This window comes from Merops nubicus, unplaced genomic scaffold (genome assembly GCF_000691845.1).
Source record: "Merops nubicus isolate BGI_N331 unplaced genomic scaffold, ASM69184v1 scaffold17608, whole genome shotgun sequence".
In the NCBI taxonomy this organism is placed as follows: domain Eukaryota; kingdom Metazoa; phylum Chordata; class Aves; order Coraciiformes; family Meropidae; genus Merops; species Merops nubicus.
This window is the reverse complement of record NW_008623863.1, coordinates 91,033-113,672: the sequence shown is the minus strand read 5'-3', so window position 1 is coordinate 113,672 and position 22,640 is coordinate 91,033. Positions and strand designations below refer to the sequence as shown.

The window sequence follows — 22,640 nt, the reverse complement described above, 5'->3', positions numbered from 1 at the left end:
GTCGTTGATGAAGATATTGAACAATATGAAGATATGGAACGGGATGTTGGCAGCACTGCTACACGAAGGTGCTGCTGGGCTGTGCTGCACAAAATGACCTGCTTTTGCAGGTTTGTCTCCTGGCTTGGCAAGCCTTGAACACAAAGCATTAAGTTCCTAGAATGAAAGTAGGTTGGATTTTAACTTTGGGATCCCTCTGGGCTGTGCAGGACCAGTGCCGCTGCAGTCTTTTGGTGGAAAAGTACAACAGCAGCAAGAGTAAGAAATGAGACCTATGGTGTCCTTGCAGCTGGATATATCAGAAAGGGACTGTGGGCTAACAGACTTAAATGGCCACTCCGCTTAATTTAGCTCATTACAGCTTCTAATTGCTTTTTCTTGGGAAGTGTCAGTCACATGAAGTACTGGTGTAAAGTGGGTGTTTGGGTTGTAGAGTGAGGTGCAAGATGTGGGGGAGACGTAACACAAAATAATATTCAACTTGCAAGGTTGTGCTGATTAATGAGGCATATGACTTTAGACTGTAGGTATTTTATTGTGGCTGTATTACACAGACACACTAAAGATATTCCTTCAGCATAAGAGTTGATTTGTTGGAGCTTTTTATAATGTTCTTCTTGAGAATAGAAGAGGAGACATGGGCTTAAAGCTCAGTGTGTTAGTCCTCTGCAGTAGTGCAGTGGTTACCCTGAGGTGCAAGCCTGGAGCGTTTCCAGTTTCCCAAGAGTGAAGTTAAGGTTAAAAATAAGGAAAGCAGTTAGTTCCATCCTGCTTAGGGAGCAGCACTGATACGGACATGGCATCGCTATCAGCCAGTTAGAAAAACAGCATCATGTGTACTGAGTCCTCTAAGGCATTTGGCCTAATAAAAGCAGAATCACATTCTCCAGTATAACCCATTATTGTACGGTGGCTTCTGCAGGAAATTTTATTTTTATTTTTAATAAGTTTGTGGCTGTATGTATAGGTTTCAAGGTTTCCTTTGTCATTCCTAAACATAAACAATAAATACCATGTTAGGGTGAAATGCAGGAGTGCCCAAATAAACTGCTGCTGGGCTGTCATATGGAAGGGGAAGAGACATGAGCTGTAATGTTTGACTTGGCTTCCAATCAGCTGGGAGCAGGAAAAGAGCTGGTGAGAATCTAAAAGGTTTTATCCAAGTCCACATATTTCCTTTTTTACCTTAATACCCTTTGCAAAAACACAAAGGACAAAAAGCACCTCAGAAATGCTTTTACGTCCATAGTTCCTGCATATGTTCCCATGCTGCCCTCCTGTCTGAAGATAAACAGAACTACTCTTTCTTGGAGAGCAGACCAATCTATTATATGTATGTACTTAGTATTATGTATGAAAGGAAGAAAGGTATTTATTATATATTAAAGAGGGTGAGGGAAAGAATATGAAACCAATAAACCCAAAATCTGCTTCAATCTTCTTTAAACAAAATCTGCTGTTTGTGATCCAAACAATTAATTCTGTAGGTCTGTGGGCTGCTTCTGAGGGATCCCAGAAAAGCAACTAAGAGTAGCAGACCTCTTGTTAGCATGTTTAATCTGCTGAGGACCCCACCTACCACCTAAAATTTTATAGGGACCTGCATATCAAAAGAAGTTGTGACCCACAGAATACAGGAAATACAGAGACTCTCAGGAGGATCATGCATCAGACACCTTTCAGGCTGCTTGCTTACTGATGGGAGTACAGGCGTAGACTGTAGGTGAGGGAAATGTTTCTATTGCTTGATGCAACACGGACGGGTTGGGTTTGTTGTGGTTTGGGTTTGCTCTTTTTTTTTCTTTTCAGTTTTGATATCTTTTTTTAAGCATTTGATTACCATTAGTAGGTTTAACTTCTTCCTAGGGTTGCTTCAGCCATCACTGGGTTTGTTACACCACTGTACAAAAGCAGTTTGCAAGGACTCTGGCAGAGACAGAGTGCGGTGTTTTGTCCTCTTTCCTCTTCTCTGTTTATCATGAGCAAAAACACATGCCCTTTTAGAATGGAAGAAGGAAAACTCATTGGTGGAATACAAACTTCTAAAATGCTTTGTGGTAGTAATGTTTTTAAGACCAGCATGTAGCCATTGCTGTGGGTTCCCACACTGATCTGATTATCAGTGGCCGCTATATGAGTAAGAGTGTATCTTTTGTTTTAAAACCTCTGCCTACTTCCAAACATCACATGGTATCTGCCAGTTTGCTTGTAATTTCTCTGCTGTTCATGTGAAATGAGTTTTGATAAAACTTTCAAGGGCGTGGCTCAGGTTAAAGTATTTTGTGGTTTGAGGGAGGCGAGATGTCCCACCGTCTGTAGTGAGGCTCGGTGAGCTCCAGTCAGCCTGGGCAGGAATCCTCAGGACGTTGATCTATTGACTTAAGACTGGTGCATTGTTAGTTACTGAGAATCTTGCCTCTCAGAAAGGAGGCTTAGACAAAAATTTGGAAAGGAAAGAAAAAAGATCCAACTCAATTACATTTTCTTATTTTCTTTTATAGGTTTATAATGTTTGTAAGCCAGAGGTGAAAGTGGCTTGGCAGAGCAACGTTGGGAAATCTGGCAGACTGGAAGAGAACAGCTGCCCCCAGAGCAGCTGTGAAGTTTGAAGCATGGAGGAAAGTAAGAATGAGAAGGTGAACCAGGCCCATGTTCTCTTCGACAGATTTGTCCAGGCTTCAACCTGCAAGGGGACTCTTAAGGCTTTTCAAGAGCTCTGTGACTACCTAGAACTAAAGCCCAAGGACTATCGTTCTTTTTATCACAAACTGAAGTCCAAGCTCAATTACTGGAAAGCCAAAGCCTTGTGGGCCAAATTGGATAAACGAGGCAGTCATAAGGACTATAAGAAGGGGAAAGCATGCGCCAACACCAAGGTAAGAGGTTTATTTATGGTGATCAAGACAACTATTACTCACTTTGTCTCTGGAACACACAATAAAACCTTCTGGATGTAGAAAGATGTTTGCCTGGTGTCAGTGTAAGTCCAGGGAGGATTCAGGAATGTTCTCACACATACCATTTATAATGGTAAGAGTTTCTTAACATTTGGCTTGCAACCAGAAATTGTGTTTGCTGCTACCAAATTTGACTGTCCACCTGAATGGAAATCCTTGGAGAATGGCCAGAATATTTGTAACTTACTCAGGAGAAGTAGCCCACAAGCTTCTATGCTTTACATTTTTGTGGCATCTGTATTACAGACAGCTCAGAAAATCTTAATTGGTAAACCTTTAAAATTAGGCTTTTTTTTTTTTTTTTACAGTTTTTACTGGACAATAGCAGGGACATGAAATTTGATGTTGGAATCTAGATATGAAATATGTATATTTGGAATTTTCCAATTTTAATCTGAAAATTCTCATTATTCTCTCAAGAAAAGTGAAATTCCTTGCCAATTTTGCAAAATATTCTATTTACCATTATTTGGAAAGTAATCACTTGTATTCCAGGTTCAGAGAAGAAAAAAAATGCTGTGTAAATTCATACCATTTCCTTTTAAAAGGTTGGTATGTCTGGTATTTACTGCAGGAATTCCTGCTTTTACACCCCCCCCATTTTTTTATAACCTAAATTATTGTGAGCTGCACCCTTGTTGGACTGTATGGTATGAGCTTATTTGTTTTGTCTTTACTGAAAGCATTTCTTCATATCATTCACCCAAATGTGAATACAGTAAGTTATTTTTGCAAATAATTATACACTCCTCATTTTTTTTAAAAAAAGGAAGATAGTGTGGAATATGATAAAATTGGAACGTGATTCTACCCTCCTTCACTGAGGACAATAGATGCTGCTTCTTCTCTTGAATAGTCACCTTTTAGGAGAAGGAAATGTCTTAATAGGAGGAATTAATGACTAATTCCTCAGTAGAGACCTATGGGGGAAATATATCCTCTTTAGGATATGTCAGTCATTTCAGATCTGTGGACTGAAGTTTAGTTCCCAACCAGGTATTAGAAAGTTATGTTAGTTTCTTGATTGTTTATTCTGTTTCACTTTCCAGTGGCCATTTCCCTATGGATGGTGGCATTTATAATTAATTACTACAATAACACTTGGAAAAATAGCGGGCCAAGGTGCACTTCTCCTAGGTCTTGTAAAGGTAACATTTTCCTCCAAAAGTTTACAATTGGTACATCATTGGTACATCAGATGATGAATGCATAGAGATTATCTTGGAAAACGATAAATAAATAAAACAAAACAAAACAAACCCAAAAACAAACAAACAAACAAACAAACAAACAAAAACACACACACACACACACAAAAAAACCAAACAACCAAAAAAAACCCAAAAAACAACTGAGCACTATTGGTAATCATGGTGGGCAATAGCTTCAACACGCCTAGAGTCCAATCACTGTTAAGGGTTATGTTTTCAGGCAGCATAAGAAATGAAGGACTTACAGGAGATAAATGCAGTGATATTTGTGTATATTTAGGAATAAACCTTCCAAGCATTATGGACATCGTGGAAAAAAAATCAAAATTGTTTTTCTGAGAATGACTGCACTTTGTGTTCATTGGATTCAGGAATTGCTCTTATTTTGAGTGAAGCAGGATGTGTAATGAAAAAGTTGAAATAGGGTGTTAAAGACTGTGAATTGAAGACAAGTAGCTTATGTTTTAATGAGAAAGAGACTGAGGAAGCTGTGAAAGAATGTACAGGTATTTTGCCTTGTTTGAAGTCATAGACTAAGTGAGTGATTTTCACCTGGGCTCTGAATATATCTTAATGGGCAAGACTGTATTGACACTGAATAAGAGGTTGCTTTGATGTAGAGGTGCAACATGTTTAATGGAAGAACAAGAGTATGACTTGGGTAGTGCTTGATTATGAAGATGTACAAAAAAATAGGTATGAGTGGAGATTGACATCTGGCTATGAAAAACATTCAGAAAATTGATTGTGACACTTTTCTAGAAGGGGAGTGGTGAGGTCAGTTTAGGAGGATGTTAGAGCTCTGTATTATCATGTTGGGCTTGAACTGAAAGCTAGGCAGAGAGGAGACGTTAGGAAGGTGTAGAGTTTTTTAGCTTGGACAAAAAGTAGTCAACTCTGAGTTGTAAAAGTTCTGTGAATCTACAACACTGCTGAGCTGATTGAACCAGTGCCTGTGAACGAGGTGATGCAAAAGCAGATTGTAGAGGGAGATGATAAAGAGATGATGGGCAAAGACTTGTGGGAAGTTGGTCATGAGAGGAGTGGGAGAATTGAAGGAAGTCCTTCAGGGAGTGCTCTGAAAGAACAGCTGGAGATATAGAGGAGTACTGAGTCTTAAAAGAAATAGGAAAAAGACATGCTTTGAATACATGTAGCCAGCTATCTGTAAAACTTCTCTTCAAGTGCAATTGAAGAGTGGGTAGAAGGGGTGAGGCATACTGGGAGTCATGTTTGATTAAAGAGTTTGCTAGAGATCTTGTGTAGTCCAAAAGCTTAACCTGTTTTGCGCACCAAAGCCAAGACAGAGACAGTGGAGGATGGGATTAGAGAAACGGGATCAAGAGAGTGTTGAAGTTGCATGGTGTGATCTTGGAGATGAGATTGTGGTGAGATAAACAAAGGGACTCCGAGGGTCATGTGTGACTCTCCGTCATCTAATGATGAGAGAGAAACCTCAGAACTCACTGGTGTTGGTGTGAAGCACTGGAGGGGTGTTGGGGGGAATGATTGCTGAGGACGTCAGTGATTGTGCTGAACTGGTCTCTGCTAGAGGAATTCTTCTATGGCTGCTTTCCTATATGGGTGACAAGGAGGAGAGAGAGTAAAGGAAAAGAGGAAGGGAGAGATGAGCCAGAGAGTAATTTGCCAGTCTTTCTCCAAAGCTGTTGGTAGTATGCTGTATAGAAACACAAGTAAAAGGGGTAGGTGGTGAATAAATTAAAAGTGGCACCCCCCCCTCTGCCCTAGCTCAGAAACAATACAGGCTTTGGGTTTCACACTATTTGGAGTAGTGAAATAGGTAACTGAGAGTGAAATTTAGTTCATTTCTTTTTTCTAAAAGAATATGTACCTGTGAAAGGATGTGACATTTACATATAAACCTTAAGGTGTTTAATGTAAGGAATTTATAAATGTATGTATTCTTTTTCTGTTTTTCATATCTGTTCTTCTTAATTATTTGTTTTCTATCCTAATAGTGTCTGACATTAAATGTTTATATGTAATTCCTAAGATATACTCCTAACTAGTCAAAGTAGTTGCCTTCTGAGAACTGAATCATGTCTGATTTGATGTTTCCTATCTCACTTAGTTTTATATTCCTAATGTTTAATGTAATTTGCAAACCTTTGATTAAAAAATACAGAAATTTAGGTGGGCATGTGGAGATGACAGAATTTAAAAGAAAGATTAGGGTTTTACACATGCTGTGAGAAGTCAGTAATTTCCTTTAAGAAGCTCAGCTTCTATACACTTGAACGTATACCAGTTTTGAAGTTCTCATCCCCTGCAGCTCTTACTTGCCTGTTTAAAAGTTGGTCGGGGATGGAGTTGAGTGGTTAGTGCATCACATGGCCAGTGTCCAGATTAACCAGAATTCACATAGTGTTTGTGAAAGCAAGACTTGGACATGATGGGTGGTTGAAATGTAAATAGTTCCAAACAGGGCTCTCTCTCTGTTGGTTATACAGAGAATACAGGATTTCAGTTTGCATTTAATGTTCCATTACCATGGTGTTGTTACTGAAAACTTCTATAATCTGTCTGAAAGATCTTGAGCAAGAAGTGTTTCTGAGGGGTGAGACAGCTTTAGTGCATGGAGCTGCGGCCTTTGCGCGGAGTCATTGAGGGGAAAGGGAGCAAGGAACAGCAGTAGCTGCCTCTGTTGGCTGTACTTGGCATCTCATGTAGTCCCTGCTGCCTGTGAGAGTATGAGAAGGTAGGTTTCTGTGAGACACCTGAAACTGGAAGAGGCATTAGAGGTGTGAAAGAGCAGAATCTTCTGCTTTTAGTTGGTCTTAAAACTCAGTGTGTTTTGTAACAACATAATTTAATATTTTCATGAAGGTAAAAAAAGTCAAATTTGACCATGAATTACTTCACTGAATATCATCTATTTCACACCCAGAACATCCAAAGTTTTAAGCATAACATAGATGTTACCTACAGCCTTCTTTGGGGTCGGGGAAAGGTTGTAGCAGGGAAAAAAAAATCTACATTTCTGTGACAAAATCACAGGCAATTAATTTATAATTCGATTACTAAGACCTGAGTTTGAATAGTCTGAATTTAGAACAATTTCTTTGCCGTTGTGTACTCCATCGTAACTATTTGGTATGTGGAAAGTAATCAAAGAATCAAAGTCTCCCATCTCAGTGTGATCTGGTTGCTTATTGAATCTGGGCTCTTTGAAGATCATAGTTGTCAGATGAGCAAAATTACTACCCGAATAAATACAGACTCAGCTAACTTTCTTAAAAGTTTAAAAAAAGACAGACTAAGTGGCATTTGAGAGTTATACTTACCTACAAAGGAAACAATATTAAAGTGGAAGAGTATATTGGACCCTAATTATTATCTCTTAATAAATGACAAGTTGGACACCTGTTTGATGGAAAAGTCTGTTTAGGAATTTGATAGGTCAGTGGCTGGGCTTGCCTTTTATCCTATATGTCTTCAGATTCCTGAAGCTACTATAGTAGTGCCATTATTCTTCCCTTCCTTTTTCCTCTAGACTTGAGTCTCTGTCCTCAGATTTGTATGATTTCTGATACAGTAGTCTTACTTTGCATTTGCATATCAGTTATTATGCTGTCACTGCTGTAACTTGTACTGGTTTATTCATCATTCAGGCTTTATATGCACAGTTTTACATTATTTGCAGTATTTATGTCCCAGTGAATAACTGGTGAAAATGTGACGACCTCTAAAAATTGGCATGTGGGGATGATGAATGAACAAAGAGCTTTGCCTTGGGATAGGCTGTTTGTCAGAAGGTTGGTTGAGTTTTAGCATACTCTTAAGAATTTCTCAAAGGTCTTTGTTATCCATCCATAAGAGAGTGTAAGGATCTGGAAAATACTCACATGGCATCAGTAGCCTCCAGTGTAGCAAGGTCTTTATTCTGTGGGTCTGGTTTGTACTCAAGAGAAATCAAAGTACAAAAATGACACGATGGCTTGGTCTGTGACTGTATCCCCCTGAATGCACGTCCCCGTGGCGGCTGTCTTTGTAGAACTCGGGTAAGAAGTGTCACCTGGCTATCTTGGCTTCTTAATCTCAAAAGAAATGATCTTGCTGTATCGTTCATTTCTCAGAAAGTGCTTTCTGCGCTAGATATGCAAGTATTTTACATTCTCAAGTTGTTTATTAGCCTCTGATAACGTTTGTGAGTAGAGTGGAAAAAGATATGAGAAGCTGGAAGACCTTTGATATGACAAAGGTTAGGTTGGAGAAAACATTTTGACAAAAGTTGTCTAGTTACACGTTTTTGTATTTATGTATGTTTACTTTCCTGAAGTTTCCTTTGCTGCTATAGTTGAAGCACCAACACAGGCATAGGTTAGAGTGCTGTAACTTGACTGCTGGTGTGCTATTCCAAATAATCATATTTATAAAAATGTTATCATCTCATGCACTTATCTGCTGTAGCCATTGCTGTGCTACTCACTGTTGAGCAATTTTTAGTGTTATTGAAGATTTTCTCAAGAAAAGCCAGCTCAGGCTTTGGAAGAGGAGAGAAAAACTTGTCATCACCCCCTTTTTTTTAATATATTTTTAAACTTTCTTTTCTTCCTTTTCCTTTCCTTTAATTTCTTTTTTTTTTTTCTTTTATTTTCCTTGAAAACATTCAAAGGATAGAATGGGGGAGGGAAAAGCCTTCAGACATATTGCTGTTCTCCAGGTGCTTACACAGGTTGGAGAGGACACCTCGGCAACACCTCTTAAAACAAAAGTTGCAAACAGACAGTTTACTTGCCTGCTTATCCAGACTTTTAACTCCTCTGTGGTACACTTAATTTTCAGGTTACAATTACTGCTTTAATCTATCTGTCACGGGATGTGGGAGGTAACCCTAGAAAGACCCATCTGAAATTTCAGATTCTGTCTTTGCAGAAAAAGAGCACTTACTCTGAAGAGCCGTGGGATGCTTGGAAGCTGTGGTGAAAATACCTTTGTCCTCCTAGGACTGTAAAGTTGCTCTGTGCTGGTTGTTTTGCAGTGTCTGATCATTGGGGCTGGACCCTGTGGCCTTCGTACAGCCATCGACCTGTCGTTCCTGGGAGCCAAGGTGGTGGTCATAGAGAAGAGGGATGCCTTCTCCCGCAACAATGTGCTGCATTTGTGGCCCTTCACCATACATGACTTGAGGGGTCTGGGCGCCAAAAAGTTTTATGGCAAATTCTGTGCGGGATCCATAGACCACATCAGTAAGTACAGCCGGGGCACGTGTGCTTCAGGGGGGAGGATGGGTCAGGGCCTGGGGGCAGCTCCTTGAGCCAGCCACTGCCCTCGGATCCTTGTGGGGATAAATCAGCATTATCTTGGCATCGGGCGTCTTGGGGCAGGCCTAGATGTGCGAGAAATACATTGTGTCATGAGGTCATCGCACACACAATGTATAGCTGTGGTCTTTACGCCCCTCTAAAGCATAATCTTTTCCTACACTGAAAAGTACAGTTAAGGTTCAAAGTTTTCTTTATGGATAATCATCCTATTTTTGCAGTTCTATTGCTGCAGCTGTGACATTATTCTGTTTCTCTTGAGCATTCTAAGTGACTTGTAAAAAAGAAAAATCACTGAATACTTTTGGACATTCTTGTGAATGTTGATCTGGAAAAAGGAGGAAAAATGTTGGCTTTGTTAATTTTTGGAAGAGTGATGAAGATCTTTTCAAGAGCACTGCTAGCCTGTGAATAAGCTGTGATTACATAGAGATTTACATATTAAAACTGAGATTAATTTTGATAATTCACAAATTCTGAGAAATCAGTCTCCTTTGAAAGCTGAATGCTTTGGTGAAGAAGGAATTATTTTTCGGTTTTTCTGTTTTTGAAAAAGTTACTCAACATGGCACAGCCAGGTTTTGCCCATCAGTCTGTTCTCCACTGGGCATAAGTGGTAACTATAATGTGGCATAAACATCATAGATAAGATGTGGCTTCTTGTGTAAAGCAAAAGCTGTGGCTTTGTTGTTTGTTTGCTTTTTAATGAATGGTAAATCAGGAAGATCTTTGGAACAATCTTGCAGATTGCTTTTTTCCTTCCAACTTCTTGTTGTTCTTATTCTTCTAGTATTTTATGCACGTTGTCTATGGCAGCAGAGATGAAATTTACTGTTTAGATGGAACATTTTTTAACTTCAGTATCTGAAGAATGACAGTAAGGTGTCTACCTTCAGATTGCACACTGTCATTTTCATACTCGCTACCTATATTAACTGAAGAGGAAAGAGGTGGTGAGCAACTTACCTATGCCCTCACTGACCAAGGTGTTAGGATGAAGGTGGAGTTCAGTGTTACAGCTAGGCTGATGCAATAGCTAGCTGCCACCCATGACAAAAGTGCAGTCCTTCCTGTGTTCTCTTCCCTACCTCTCCTGCAGATGTTTTTGTTCTGGCTGTTTCCTTTGTTGTTGATTTGGGGACTGAAACGTTAAAAAAATATTTCCTTTTTATTCTTTGGAAAGGGCTGGGGTTTTCAACTACGTAGGAGTTTCTCAGCGTGCCATGATAATACACACCAGTGCTGCCTGGATAAAGTGATGGGTCCACAGTAGGGAAAAAGAAAGTATCAACTGGCCTATGAATCAGTTTGTCAGCAATGTCAGAGATGCATGGGTACTTGTGTTCTTTTATTTCTTTGTCATCTGCTTTTTTTTTTTTTTTTTTTTTCAGGTATCCGTCAGCTCCAGCTTATCCTTTTGAAGGTTGCCTTGATCTTGGGAATAGAGATCCATGTTAATGTGGAATTTCAAGGGCTTGTTTACCCTCCAGAGGATCAGGAGAATGAAAGTGAGTAGCATTGAAACAACAGAGAAAGGGGAAGTTATGGTAGGATACACAAACTCCTAGTCCTTAAACCTGCTTATGACTCTTAAGTCCTTTCCTCATGCTCCAGTAGTAAAAGTAATTATGAATATGGTTGATTTATGGGGATTTTTATCTTCCTAGTGATAAATCCAAGTTAGTTACTATGTGAAACAACATCACCTGAAGTACAACACTGAAATAGACCAAGACACAGCAAATCATAATTGCTTCTAAAATATTTAAGCATATTACAATTAGAAGATACCTTTTTAGTACAACTTCTTTTCTTGCATTCACTAAGGATATTTATATCATTGAATGATCCTTTTTACGTATTTTGTGTCTTTGTGAAACCTGTTCTCTGATCACCATGGGAGATGGTGATTCACTTGGGTTTTTTGCATCCTATTAATTGAATAGATAGTAGAGAAGCTGTAAAGGTTATAGTGAACCTTAAAGGTAATATTCAGAGGGTTTTACCGGAGCCGTTTCTGCCTCCGATTCACACAGAGTGGCTGTGCCAGTCAGCAACAGCCCTGTCAACAGTATGTTGTCCTGCTGTGTATTTTTACTGACCATGTGTGGGAGGGGTTATGGACAGTGAGAAGTGGGGTTATGTATTTCTTCTATCATAAGCGCTGTTTATGTTGTCATTAACTTGGAGTTTGTCAACAGGAATAGGTTGGCGTGCATTGGTCCACCCAAAAACCCATCCAGTATCTGAGTACGAGTTTGAAGTAATCATTGGAGGGGATGGCAGGAGGAACACCTTAGAAGGTAATGGTGTGTCGATAGTTTGCTTTCAAGTGGAACTTATTCTTAAATTAGTTAGAACAAAAATGGCCTTTAACATACCAATTGAAACCTGTCTATGGCATGCTGAGCCTTCTTTGAAGGTTTGCTTTATTTTTCAGTGTTATTTTACCCTTCCTGTAGGGTTTCGACGAAAAGAGTTCCGTGGTAAACTGGCAATTGCTATCACAGCAAACTTCATCAATCGCAACACCACAGCTGAAGCCAAAGTAGAAGAGATCAGTGGTGTGGCCTTCATATTCAATCAGAAGTTCTTCCAGGATCTACGAGAAGCCACAGGTTTGCCAGCAATTGCCAGTTTTCCTGTGCAAACTATTTGTCTTCATTATTACAGCTTTGTAACTCTGGTATCATGTTTGATCAGTAAATGAACATCTTGTGCAAGGAGTCAGTTATTTAGTTGGTTGGTCATTGCTGCCTCTGAAATCTGACTTCCTCATTTTTACAGCTATTCAATACAGCTGTACAGAGCAGACTTGTAGCATTCAGATGTGTGTTATATTTGTTCACAAGGAGAATTTTTTTTTCCCCTGAAGGTTTTCAGGAAATCTGAGCCCTAAGTCTGAATCCTGAGTTCAGTTCCCTGCACTTCACATCTGAATGCAAACCTTAGAGTGGTAATAAAGTATATTTTTAAAAAGAGGTACCTATATGCAGGTGAAATGTGCTGTTTGTGGTTTTGTTGAAGATTCAGATTTTAAAGTTATCAAATGCATGGGAGAGAGCTGCTTGGTGTTCTCTCTCTAAGGCTTTCTAACCACAGACTTTCAATTTACTTTCTTCTGAAAGAGCTTATGTTGCCCATAATGTGTCACTTGTTCCCTCACTGCCATGTTGTGTTCTGTCACAAGGTATTGACTTGGAGAACATTGTCTACTACAAAGATGATACACACTACTTTGTCATGACTGCCAAAAAACAGAGCTTGCTGGAGAAAGGAGTAATACGGCATGTGGGTATTCACTTTTCCTGTATTCTCTATAAATTCAGATTTTTCAGATAATTTGCTTTCAGCATGCTGAAAGAAGGGAAGCATACTCTTTTTCCACCATGTAATGTTTTCATACAGGTATATTTCAGAACACCAATATATATGGTTAATGCCCTTCTGAAATATTTTGAAACATCAGAAAAGTGTTACAAGATCTATCTTCTCCAAATTTCTATCCCTTTGTAGATTTGAGAGTTTCATTCATGTTAGGATAAAATATGCTTAAAGAATATTTGATAGCTTAGTTGGGCTTCCCTCATTTTATGGGAATGAAAAAGCAGGGAGTGAAGGAATTGTATTGCAAATTTTCCTATGTCTTATTCTGACAGAAGCTGATGTAAAAGTGGTTTGACCACAAATGAATAAATAAGGCCTGGTGTCTTGTGCCTTTTGTCCGAAGCTTGTTGAGAGAAATGCTCAGAGGTTTCCTAGCCCTTTCAGAGGCAGAAATGCTAGCAGGGCTAATTACTGCTTGCAATAAAAAGATTTACTCATTTTCTCTTGGAAGCATAAACATAGATGGGAATGAAAGAAATTAGAGGGTTAAGCCAGTATCGGTGGATTGGTGAGAATTTTAATGTCAACTATTTGTGTATGCCAGTCTTGGAATGAACTTGTGGATTGGGCTGTTTCACTTTTACTTTTCTCTTTTTGGCAGGATTATGCTGACACGGAGTTATTACTCTCACGGGAGAATGTGGACCAGGAGGCTCTGCTAAACTATGCCAGAGAGGCAGCTGACTTTTCCACTAACCAGCAGCTGCCATCATTGGACTTTGCCATCAATCACTATGGTCAGCCAGATGTGGCCATGTTTGACTTCACGTGCATGTATGCGTCAGAGAACGCAGCCCTGGTGCGGGAGCAGAACGGCCACCAGCTGCTTGTGGCACTAGTTGGGGACAGTCTCTTAGAGGTTTGTGTTTTACATTTGTCATGTGTACACTGAGTTGAAGCTTAAGCACAGGCCACTGCACCCATCACTGAAATATGCACTGCCTATAAGAGTTAGTATAAGGAAAGCTGCTGTTTATTATATCATAAAGTGGGAGGGTTGGAGGAAAGGGAGGCATGTTGGGAAAACAGTATGTAGGATGGTAATGATCTTAAGAAAATGTGTGTGGAGGTTTTTCTAAAGTTATCTCTGTTCCTTCTGCTTGTTGCTGGAAGAATTAGATTCTCTAAAGAACCTATTGTAGGCCTGTTAATAATGAGCATTATGTAGTTGGTTAAAAAGTACAATCTTAAAGAGAAGCTGTTAAGGCACTCCAGGCTATGAGTTGTTGTTGGAAATAGAGGAACATTGGCTTTGGGGGGAGCTCATGGGCAATTCACCATACATCTTGTTTTCCTCTAGCTCGGTAAAAGTAAAGCTTTAAGCTAATTACTGAGCTGTAAATTCCCAGCAGATTACCATCTGAGTATATTCTTGATATTTGTTTAAAATTTTCCCTAACTTATGCTCTTTCTTTCTCTACATTTTTTGTAAACTATATTAGCCATTTTGGCCAATGGGAACTGGAATAGCCAGGGGATTTTTGGCTGCAATGGACTCTGCTTGGATGGTACGAAGTTGGTCACTTGGAGCCAGTCCTTTGGAAGTTCTTGCAGAGAGGTAATAGAGAAAATGAACATGCTTTCATTTTTAATCTGGTCTCCCAGTGTCTCATCATTCATTCCATTTTCTTCTAGAACAAATACATAGACAGAATGGACGATAGAGATTGTCAGTGGTTTTAAAGGTTGCTTGTGGGTATAATGCAGTTGAAGAAAACAGCTCCTAAGGATAAACTGATAAACTGAAGTATATGTGTTGCAGCTATTCTTGGTCCTAGTTTTAAAAGGAGATTAGATGAAGAGTCTTTTTACAGTGCTTATTGGTATTACATGGAGAAAGTGAGCTTGACTTACTGTCACCAGCCTTGCAATAGCAAACCAGATGAAGTTGTAGGTGCCTTTAAAGTACCAGAGACACAAATTTTTGCCATCCTCTATTATCTTTTAAATATTTTAAAATTATTTTCTTTGAAGGAAGCTATGACCTGATTTTATTTCACGTTCTCCTAAAGTAAGTCACCTTGTTTCATATAAGTCAAGCAACATCTTGTGTTACTTTGGAGGATTGAGTTCTTGATGTGTTTATCACCTTCGGTTGAGTGTTGTTTTGGTGACTCACAGTGGTCTCTTAGAGATCAGAACTCAGGTAATTTAAAGATGGAGTACATAAAGCAACAGCTAGTCGAACCTATTTTAAATTTAAGCAACTGCAGCTTCTGACCGTCAGGAGCCATAGTATAATTTTAAAAATCATATAAATGGCACAATGGATATTTAAAATGTTATTTGTTTGAATGTTAAAAAGGAGAGATTAATAATGTTGCAGCTGGAACCAGATTTTCCTTGCCTTCCTATTAGACACTGCAGATAGCAGTAAGACCTTCCCTCAGCCTTCTCTTCTGCATGCTGAACAAGCCCAATTTCCCTGGCCTCTCCTCACAGGGCAATTGTTCTAGTCCTCTTGGTGGCACTCTGAGTTTCTCCAGTGTCTGTGTCTTCATGAGACTGGGGAACCCTTTCAGTTATGCTTAGGGCATTGTTTTCTTCCCTCCTTTTTGATTCCTGGAGTTGTATTAAATTGCAGATTTTAATATACCTAATCTTGGCTATTCAGTGTCTGAAGTTGTTTGATTTCTGATCTTCATGTTTATCTCTTGAGAACAGTGATATTAACAGTGATGCATCTCTTAAAGTAAACAAGCAAAACCAAACACACAGCCACCAAACCACCACAAAACCAACAAGAACTAAACCAAACCAACCAAAACAAAGCCCAAAACTTCTTTCTAATTTTATTTTCCCAAGGGAAAGCATTTATAGGCTACTGCCTCAGACCACCCCTGAGAATGTGAGTAAAAACTTCAGCCATTACAGCATTGATCCTGCCACCCGGTATCCCAATATCAACGTCAACTTCTTGCGGCCACAGCAGGTAACTGGGCAAATGGTGCTTCTGAATGCCTGTAATCTGTGTTGGCTCTCTTTAGGTGAAGCTATGCTAACGTTTTGGGGACAGAGAAGTATAACGTGGAAGCAGTGAAAAGCAGATAAATCAGTCAAGAGTAGACCTCCATATTTTAACTAATTCCTTTTTAGCAGTTCTTGATTTTGGTAGTTTCCACCTTGCTGTAACGATACATGAAATCTATACATTTGTGTGTTTGTGTGCCCGCACACCACACATATTCTTTGTAGTAATCTAGCAGTCTGTCCCTGCAGTTTGGTATCCACTGAGCAGCAGCAGTCAGCTGGACTGTTTAAGTGGTGAGGAGCTGATACTTGTTCTGGGGTTCTTAGCCTAGAGATTTCTGCTACATAAGTGTACTTGTCTTCCTTCTTGCACCTTGGGAATACCTCCTTCTAATTGTTTGGCTCTTTTTCTGTGAATCTTGGGTGCATGGCCTGTTGGTAATTTTTTTATTTTTTGGTGTCATTTTAGGTACGCCACTTGTATAATACAGGAGACTTGAAAGACATTCACCTGGAAATAGAGAACTTTGTGAATTCCAGGACACCAAAGCTGACTCGGAATGGTAAGCCTGGCTACTGTTCTGTTCCTTTCAGTATTCTGGAGCTGGGTCAGTGCAGGAATCAGAGAGCAGTGTTCTAGAAAATTATTTAACCAGTCTCTTTGGGTTTAGAAAATATATCTAGCCGTTGTTTCATCAACAGTCTGATTTTACAATTTTTCAAGTTTCAATTAACATGTAAATATGTTTTTGGCTAATTTCCCTTGCTTTACAATGCTGTTAAATTTCTAAGCATATTTGCTTACACAAGCATTTCTTTTCACCTTCTTTATCCTGTAACAATGTCCTTACTTAGAATGCAGAAACCTAGCTTGAATTCACTCTAACAGTAAACTCAGAACTCTTACAAATGTAACAGAAGGTATTTCTTGTGTAGTCTTTCCTGTTCACACTTTACATAATCTCATCTCTCAGCTTAACTAAATGAAACCTCACTTTGCTTCCATTATTCTAAAAATTGGTTGCCTTGTGATAAGCATTTCAATATCTGTCTGCTTGTTCTGTACCCTGAGGGCTATGTTGAACTTTCCCTTTTGCACACCTTGCCTTTGGATGCCCAAGTAGTCTTTGGGGACTCTGCTTTCCTGCTAAGCCTCCATGTCACTGCTGAATAGCTACATAGTCTTTTGATTTGTTCTTTGTCCTGCAACCATGTCCCTTTAGGCTATAATCTCATCAGATCTTGCAGTAAGGCAAGGTCAAAACAGGTCAGTGCTTTTAAAGGCAAGCTTTCAAGAGAAAGGCAAAAGTTGCAGAAGTACATTTGTAGTTCTTCCATTAGAAATAGTATATTTGGGGGTTGTGTTACTGCATATTCTTTTGATCATATTTAAGAAGCCTTTGCAACTGTTCTGTAATTCCTGGGGCTCTTTTACAAAGGGCTAAGGTGAAAAGCCTGGCAAATTGTAACTTAGGTAATTAAGTTTTAGCAAATTAAAAATCCTTTCTTGGATCTAAAATAGATAAAATAGTCTAAGTAAGATTTCTGTCCTGTATTTCCTATTGTAGAAGGAGCTTGTTGTTTACATGAAGGCTTTATTTGTTGATTCATGGGTTTTATGTTGTATTTAAAATTCCTGAAACAGACTTTGTGTGTTTCTACTTAAACCCATGATTTTTTTACAGAGTCTGTAGCTCGCTCTAGTAAACTGCTCGGCTGGTGCCAGAGGCAGACTGATGGATATGCTGGTGTTAATGTGACAGATCTCACCATGTCATGGAAAAGTGGCTTAGCTTTGTGTGCCATTATCCACAGATACCGTCCAGACTTAATGTGAGTAACTGGGAAGGGCAGAAGCTTAGTGATATTTGGAAATAATAGTATAGGGATTGAAGCAATGCATTTGTGACTTATGGAGAAATGGATTGAAGTGAATTCAATTAAACTTGATAGAAGCTGATGTACAGTGATTCACCAGTAGAGTGGAAGGTCATAACAGCTTGATGAATATGAAGGTAAATGTGTTGTCATTTTGCCTTCTGGATGATTTGACAGAATTAAGCTTCAGATTGCTACTGACTGGAAAGCATTATTAACTGACAGCTTCTTTCTCTGAAGTTAGTTAGGAATAGTCTGTAGCTTCAGTTGAATTTCTTGTGAATGAGCCTTTACACAGGCCTCTATAAATCTCCTGTTTAACAGTAATTCTTTCGAAAGACTCCTAAGCCACTCTTTTTAGAAGTAGTGACCCACAGTCTAAACAGAGGTGCTGCTGCTGTTTGTACACCAGCGTGCTGATTAGATTAATGAGAAAGGCATCCTCCTACATGGTGTGTTGGGTAAAATAGTGCCCACATTCTGGCATGGGAAAACACTGGCTGGAAGAAGTAATGGTAGCAAAGACTCTGGCACTTTAATTGGAATCTGAAATGGTTTCAACTTCCCAAAGGGACATAAGAAAAAGTAAATGCTAGAGCTGTATTCAAAGTCGTAATCCAACGTAAAGCATGCTGAGAAATTATGTGGTTATTCCCTTCCACGTGCACTGAATTACTTCTCTGTTGGTGTACTTGAGTTAACCTGAGCTACTCTGTTTAATAGTTATATAGTTTGTGGAGAGTTCAAATAGCTTTTTAAATGGTTCATGTAACTCTCTGTAAGCCATAGCTTTTTATATAGTTCTACAAGTTTTGGAAAAAGCCAGTAGAACTAAAATATGGATTAGGCAAGAAAAAACGACACAAGAGTAAAGGCTTCATTTAGTTCCTAGCACACAAAAGATTTTATGTAGGGGAAAACAGTACAGTCTTCCAGCAGAGGAGGAAGTGAAGATGTATTTCAGAGGTTAGGATAGTTTTTAAGAAGAAAAATCTCGGTTTGGAGGAGGAGCAAAAAAATGAAAAAAGAATACATTTGAGCCAAAGTTCCCCATAATTAAGTAGCATCAACTCTGCAATATGGAAAGGTAGCTGGCAAATAAATTTGAGAGATTTTGAAGGAAAAAAAAAGGAGGTGGATCTTTAGTTTTCAGAAAACTGGTTTTACTTGATTCAGTTCATGCTCTCTTTCTGTCCTTTGCAGAGATTTTGATTCTTTGGATGAGCACAATGTGGAGAAGAATAACCAGCTGGCCTTTGACATAGCTGAAAAAGAGTTTGGAATATCTCCTATTATGACTGGAAAGGAAATGGCATCTGTTGGAGAGCCAGATAAGCTGTCAATGGTCATGTACCTCACACAGTTCTATGAGATGTTCAGAGACACCATCCCCTCTAGCGGTAAGGAGTTTGGGGCATGTCTGTCAGATTTAAAGACAGCTTCAAGGTGAATGGATGTGCTTCAGTTATCTTCATGCTTCTTCTGCATGAGCTCATACTAATCACTCACTAACATTACATTACAAAAAGTTGACTTCTTATTGGTGCTGTTAAAGACCATATTAGCAGCATCAAGAGCCAAAAACGAGTTAATAAAAATAACGTCCTCAAAAGTTCTAAACTCATTTCCACAATACTAGGTAACTCTTCTGCTTTCCTGCTGTTGTTAGGAGTTTGTCTTAGCTAATGTGAGATGCCTTGCATGTAGTTGTTTAGTAGGGAATTTCAAAACACTGACCAAGTTTTATACCTGTTTGCCATATGTGAATGGTGAGACTCACTTAAGGTCAATGAGGAATGAAAGATCTTTGGTTAGAACTGGGAGATGTAATTGCTCAATACAGTTCAATATGGCTACCTTTGAATATTAGTAATGGTGTTACATCTTTTTCATTATTATTTATGATCTTAAGTCTGTCATTCTGGTGGGGGAAAAGAAGTTCGTTTCATAGCCTTTTAAAAATATATTATGCATCAGGTATTACTTCCAAAACTATGAACTCTTCCTAAGAATACTGATGATTATGATCTTCTTTAAATATGAAAGTAAATAAACAAACACAGTATTTACTCTGGGTGGTTATAAACCACCCAGAAAGGGTGAAAGGACAATTGATTTTTGCAAAAAAATAGGCAGAGTAGCTGAGAAAGGTATTAATTCTGGACATCACAGTAATTTTGTGTAGAGAATTTAAGAAAAAGAGTATTATATTAAAAAAAAAATAAAAATCAGTGAATCCTTCAGTTATGTATTTAATAACAACACCACAGAAATAAATTTCCTGACATTGCCTTGTCCTACCTGTTTTTGCCAACAGATAGTCTGGACCTGAATGCAGAAGAAAAGGCTGCCCTAATTGCCAGTACCAAATCACCTATCTCTTTTCTCAGTAAACTGGGACAGAGCATCTCTCGGAAACGCACTCCCAAGGTAATCACACCACGGTCTTGGTAACACTCGTGTCTGTTGTGCTGCTCTCCAGGTAGGAGGTACTAAAGTGCATGTGCAAGTGTGCATCTTCTGCGTGTTTACAAGAGACCATGGGTTCATCAGCTCTTGGTATGGGACAATACATGACATCTATAACTGCAGAATTACATCTGTCATATATACTCTAAATTACTGGTATATTTCAGTCTTAAAATCCTAGCCTTGTGGCATTATTTGGGGATGTATTTTGTATTGGAATGTAACTGATTACTCAGTTCCCAGTTAGTTGAAAGTGTTTTAAGAATGTCCAGTTTTGAAGGTAAGAATCACTTCAGGAAATTTTCTTAAACAAATGAAGAATGAGCCCAAATTGAGAATTAATCAATTGTGCTGCAAAGCCTAAGTGCACTGATGACATTTATCTCAGGCCAGAAGATATAAGAAACCTTATGTTTTGGGTTTTTTTTCCTCCTTCTGTTTTCAGGATAAAAAAGAAAAGGAACTGGATGGTGCAGGAAAGAGGAGAAAAACCAGCCAATCTGAGGATGTAAGTATTACAGTGAGAAAGGTGTCAGGGAGGAAGATATCCAGGAAGTTCCTTGTTTTCACTTCAGTCCTTTAATTTTTTTATATCCAGGCAGCATTTACATAAGATTTTTTAAAAGAAAAATGAGTTCTTCTTCAGATGTTACACTTTGTTGTATATGTAGTACAAATATTTTACTGATGCTTATGAAAGAATAGTACAGGACAAATGAAGTATTGCAGTTTGCTTAGGTTCTATTTTTATTGCAGTTTACTTGGTTTGATGAGGATATCAAGAATAAAACTTTCATGTAGTAAGTCATGCAGTATAGTCATAAAGTTCATTCATATTTAAACTTTAGCCTTGGTTAGTGCAAAAAGAACACCCTTCTAGTATGCTCCATAAGGCAGTCCTTCACTTGAAATGTTTATCGCTAAATAGGTACAAATGAGTTAAAATTTAGTGCTTTGAGTTGTCAACAAAGGTTTGAAGATAGGCCTGTGCTTCGTCAGGGGATTTGTGGGAGCATTTCAGCTGTGGTCTCTTTGATAAATAAATGTATCAAATAAAATTGAAAAGATAAGTAAAGTTCAACAGAACTTCGGATGGCATACCAAAGGAAATGAAAACGTGAGCTTTCAAATGCAGACTAATAGATCTGTATTTTACAGTGTTAGAAACCTATCACAGCAAAGGAGTAGAGAGGAAAAGGTGATCCAAATTGTATCTTTACAATGTCGTTTACATTAAATTGTTAAATTTTGATGCCACTGATTGTTTAGGAGGACATCCCACGAAGCTTCAGAGAAGAACGGCCCACACTGGTGAGCGCCCTGACAGAGAGGAGAATTGATGCTGCCATTGGGAATCAGAACAAAGTCAAGTCCATGGCAACCCAGCTACTGGCCAAGTTTGAGGAGAATGCACCAGTACAGTCCTCAAGCTTACGAAGACAGGTAAGACATGAATAATACAGACCTTTATTCTGGAATTGTGTAGGAAAATAATAAATAATAACGTGCTCCTTGAGACTGGATGCTAGTGGTGCTTTTCAGTTTCAAAGGCTCTCTTAGGGAAGAGTGAAGCTTACTCAACAGAGAAAAATTTTACAATTTAGGAGTATGAGGTGGAGAAGAACTTCTTAATAAAAGTCTGTTTCTTTGTTACTGCCCATGTTATGTTATGTAATCTTTCACAAACATCTTACCAGCAACCGAGTTTCTTTTATAACTACTATTGCTGTTGAGAAGTTTACCAGGAGCATTCCACTTCTAATTTATAAGAACCATCATTTCATTTCTGATTTGAACTTTTTCATGCCAAGTTACATCTGTTTGTTCTTGTGAACAGTGATTAAGTTGTTTTTGTGTGTGTGTTAAGTGCCACTGATGGACGCTTGGGAGTTTCCTTGCAGTCAGGAAATTTGTATTGCTCGAAGTGAGGAAACTGCAGAGTGGTTGTCTTTAAAGTTAGATCAAATCACTTATACTGCTGGCACTGCAGTAGCTTAAAGGCTTAATATGATTTAAGTGCCCGAGTTCTTGCTCTGTGCATAGTCTGTCTTCATAGCTTGTGCCAAGCTCTGTGCTGCCACGGCCAGATTGTGAGTGGGACCTGACCTAGCTACTTTACAGCTGGGTGGAGTGTGCCTGTGCTACATGGCACAGCAGCCTTAGTAGTGTAACGTCATCTCAGAATGGGCACGTTTATCCCATGCTTTACCAACCAAATGTTTCCTCAGCCACTACACATGGGCTGGAATAACCAGACTGATTTGAAGAAATGATGAAAATAAAGGAGAAGATCCAAAAATATGGATAGTTTCCCTTCCCCCCTCCTCTCCTCCCCATTTAATGTATTTTATTTGCTAAATGAATTCTCCCCTACCCCTTTTTTTTTTTTTTTCCTAAATGTTTGTCTGTCTTATTCTGTATCCCACTTTTGGGCTTTCTTTGAGTTTCCTTTACTATTTTATCTTTCCTCCCTGGTCCCATTT

General features: G+C 38.8%; 1 protein-coding gene across 3 annotated transcripts in view; it reads left to right on the top strand.

The window, feature by feature from the left end:
- The first annotated feature begins 2,539 nt into the window (after nt 1-2,539).
- The window catches only part of MICAL3 (microtubule associated monooxygenase, calponin and LIM domain containing 3), a 103,967-nt gene continuing 83,866 nt past the window's right edge, over nt 2,540-22,640 (top strand). For all 3 annotated transcript variants that reach the window (XM_008945224.1, XM_008945225.1, XM_008945223.1), the window contains exons 1-15: nt 2,540-2,876; nt 9,171-9,378; nt 10,845-10,961; nt 11,655-11,756; nt 11,916-12,071; nt 12,644-12,744; nt 13,442-13,699; nt 14,283-14,398; nt 15,646-15,772; nt 16,280-16,373; nt 17,496-17,643; nt 18,892-19,088; nt 20,006-20,118; nt 20,603-20,665; nt 21,427-21,600. In XM_008945224.1, the coding sequence (XP_008943472.1) occupies nt 2,613-2,876; nt 9,171-9,378; nt 10,845-10,961; nt 11,655-11,756; nt 11,916-12,071; nt 12,644-12,744; nt 13,442-13,699; nt 14,283-14,398; nt 15,646-15,772; nt 16,280-16,373; nt 17,496-17,643; nt 18,892-19,088; nt 20,006-20,118; nt 20,603-20,665; nt 21,427-21,600 (2,238 nt within the window). In that variant the 5' untranslated portion in view covers nt 2,540-2,612. The remainder of the gene's footprint in view (nt 2,877-9,170; nt 9,379-10,844; nt 10,962-11,654; nt 11,757-11,915; nt 12,072-12,643; nt 12,745-13,441; nt 13,700-14,282; nt 14,399-15,645; nt 15,773-16,279; nt 16,374-17,495; nt 17,644-18,891; nt 19,089-20,005; nt 20,119-20,602; nt 20,666-21,426; nt 21,601-22,640) is intronic.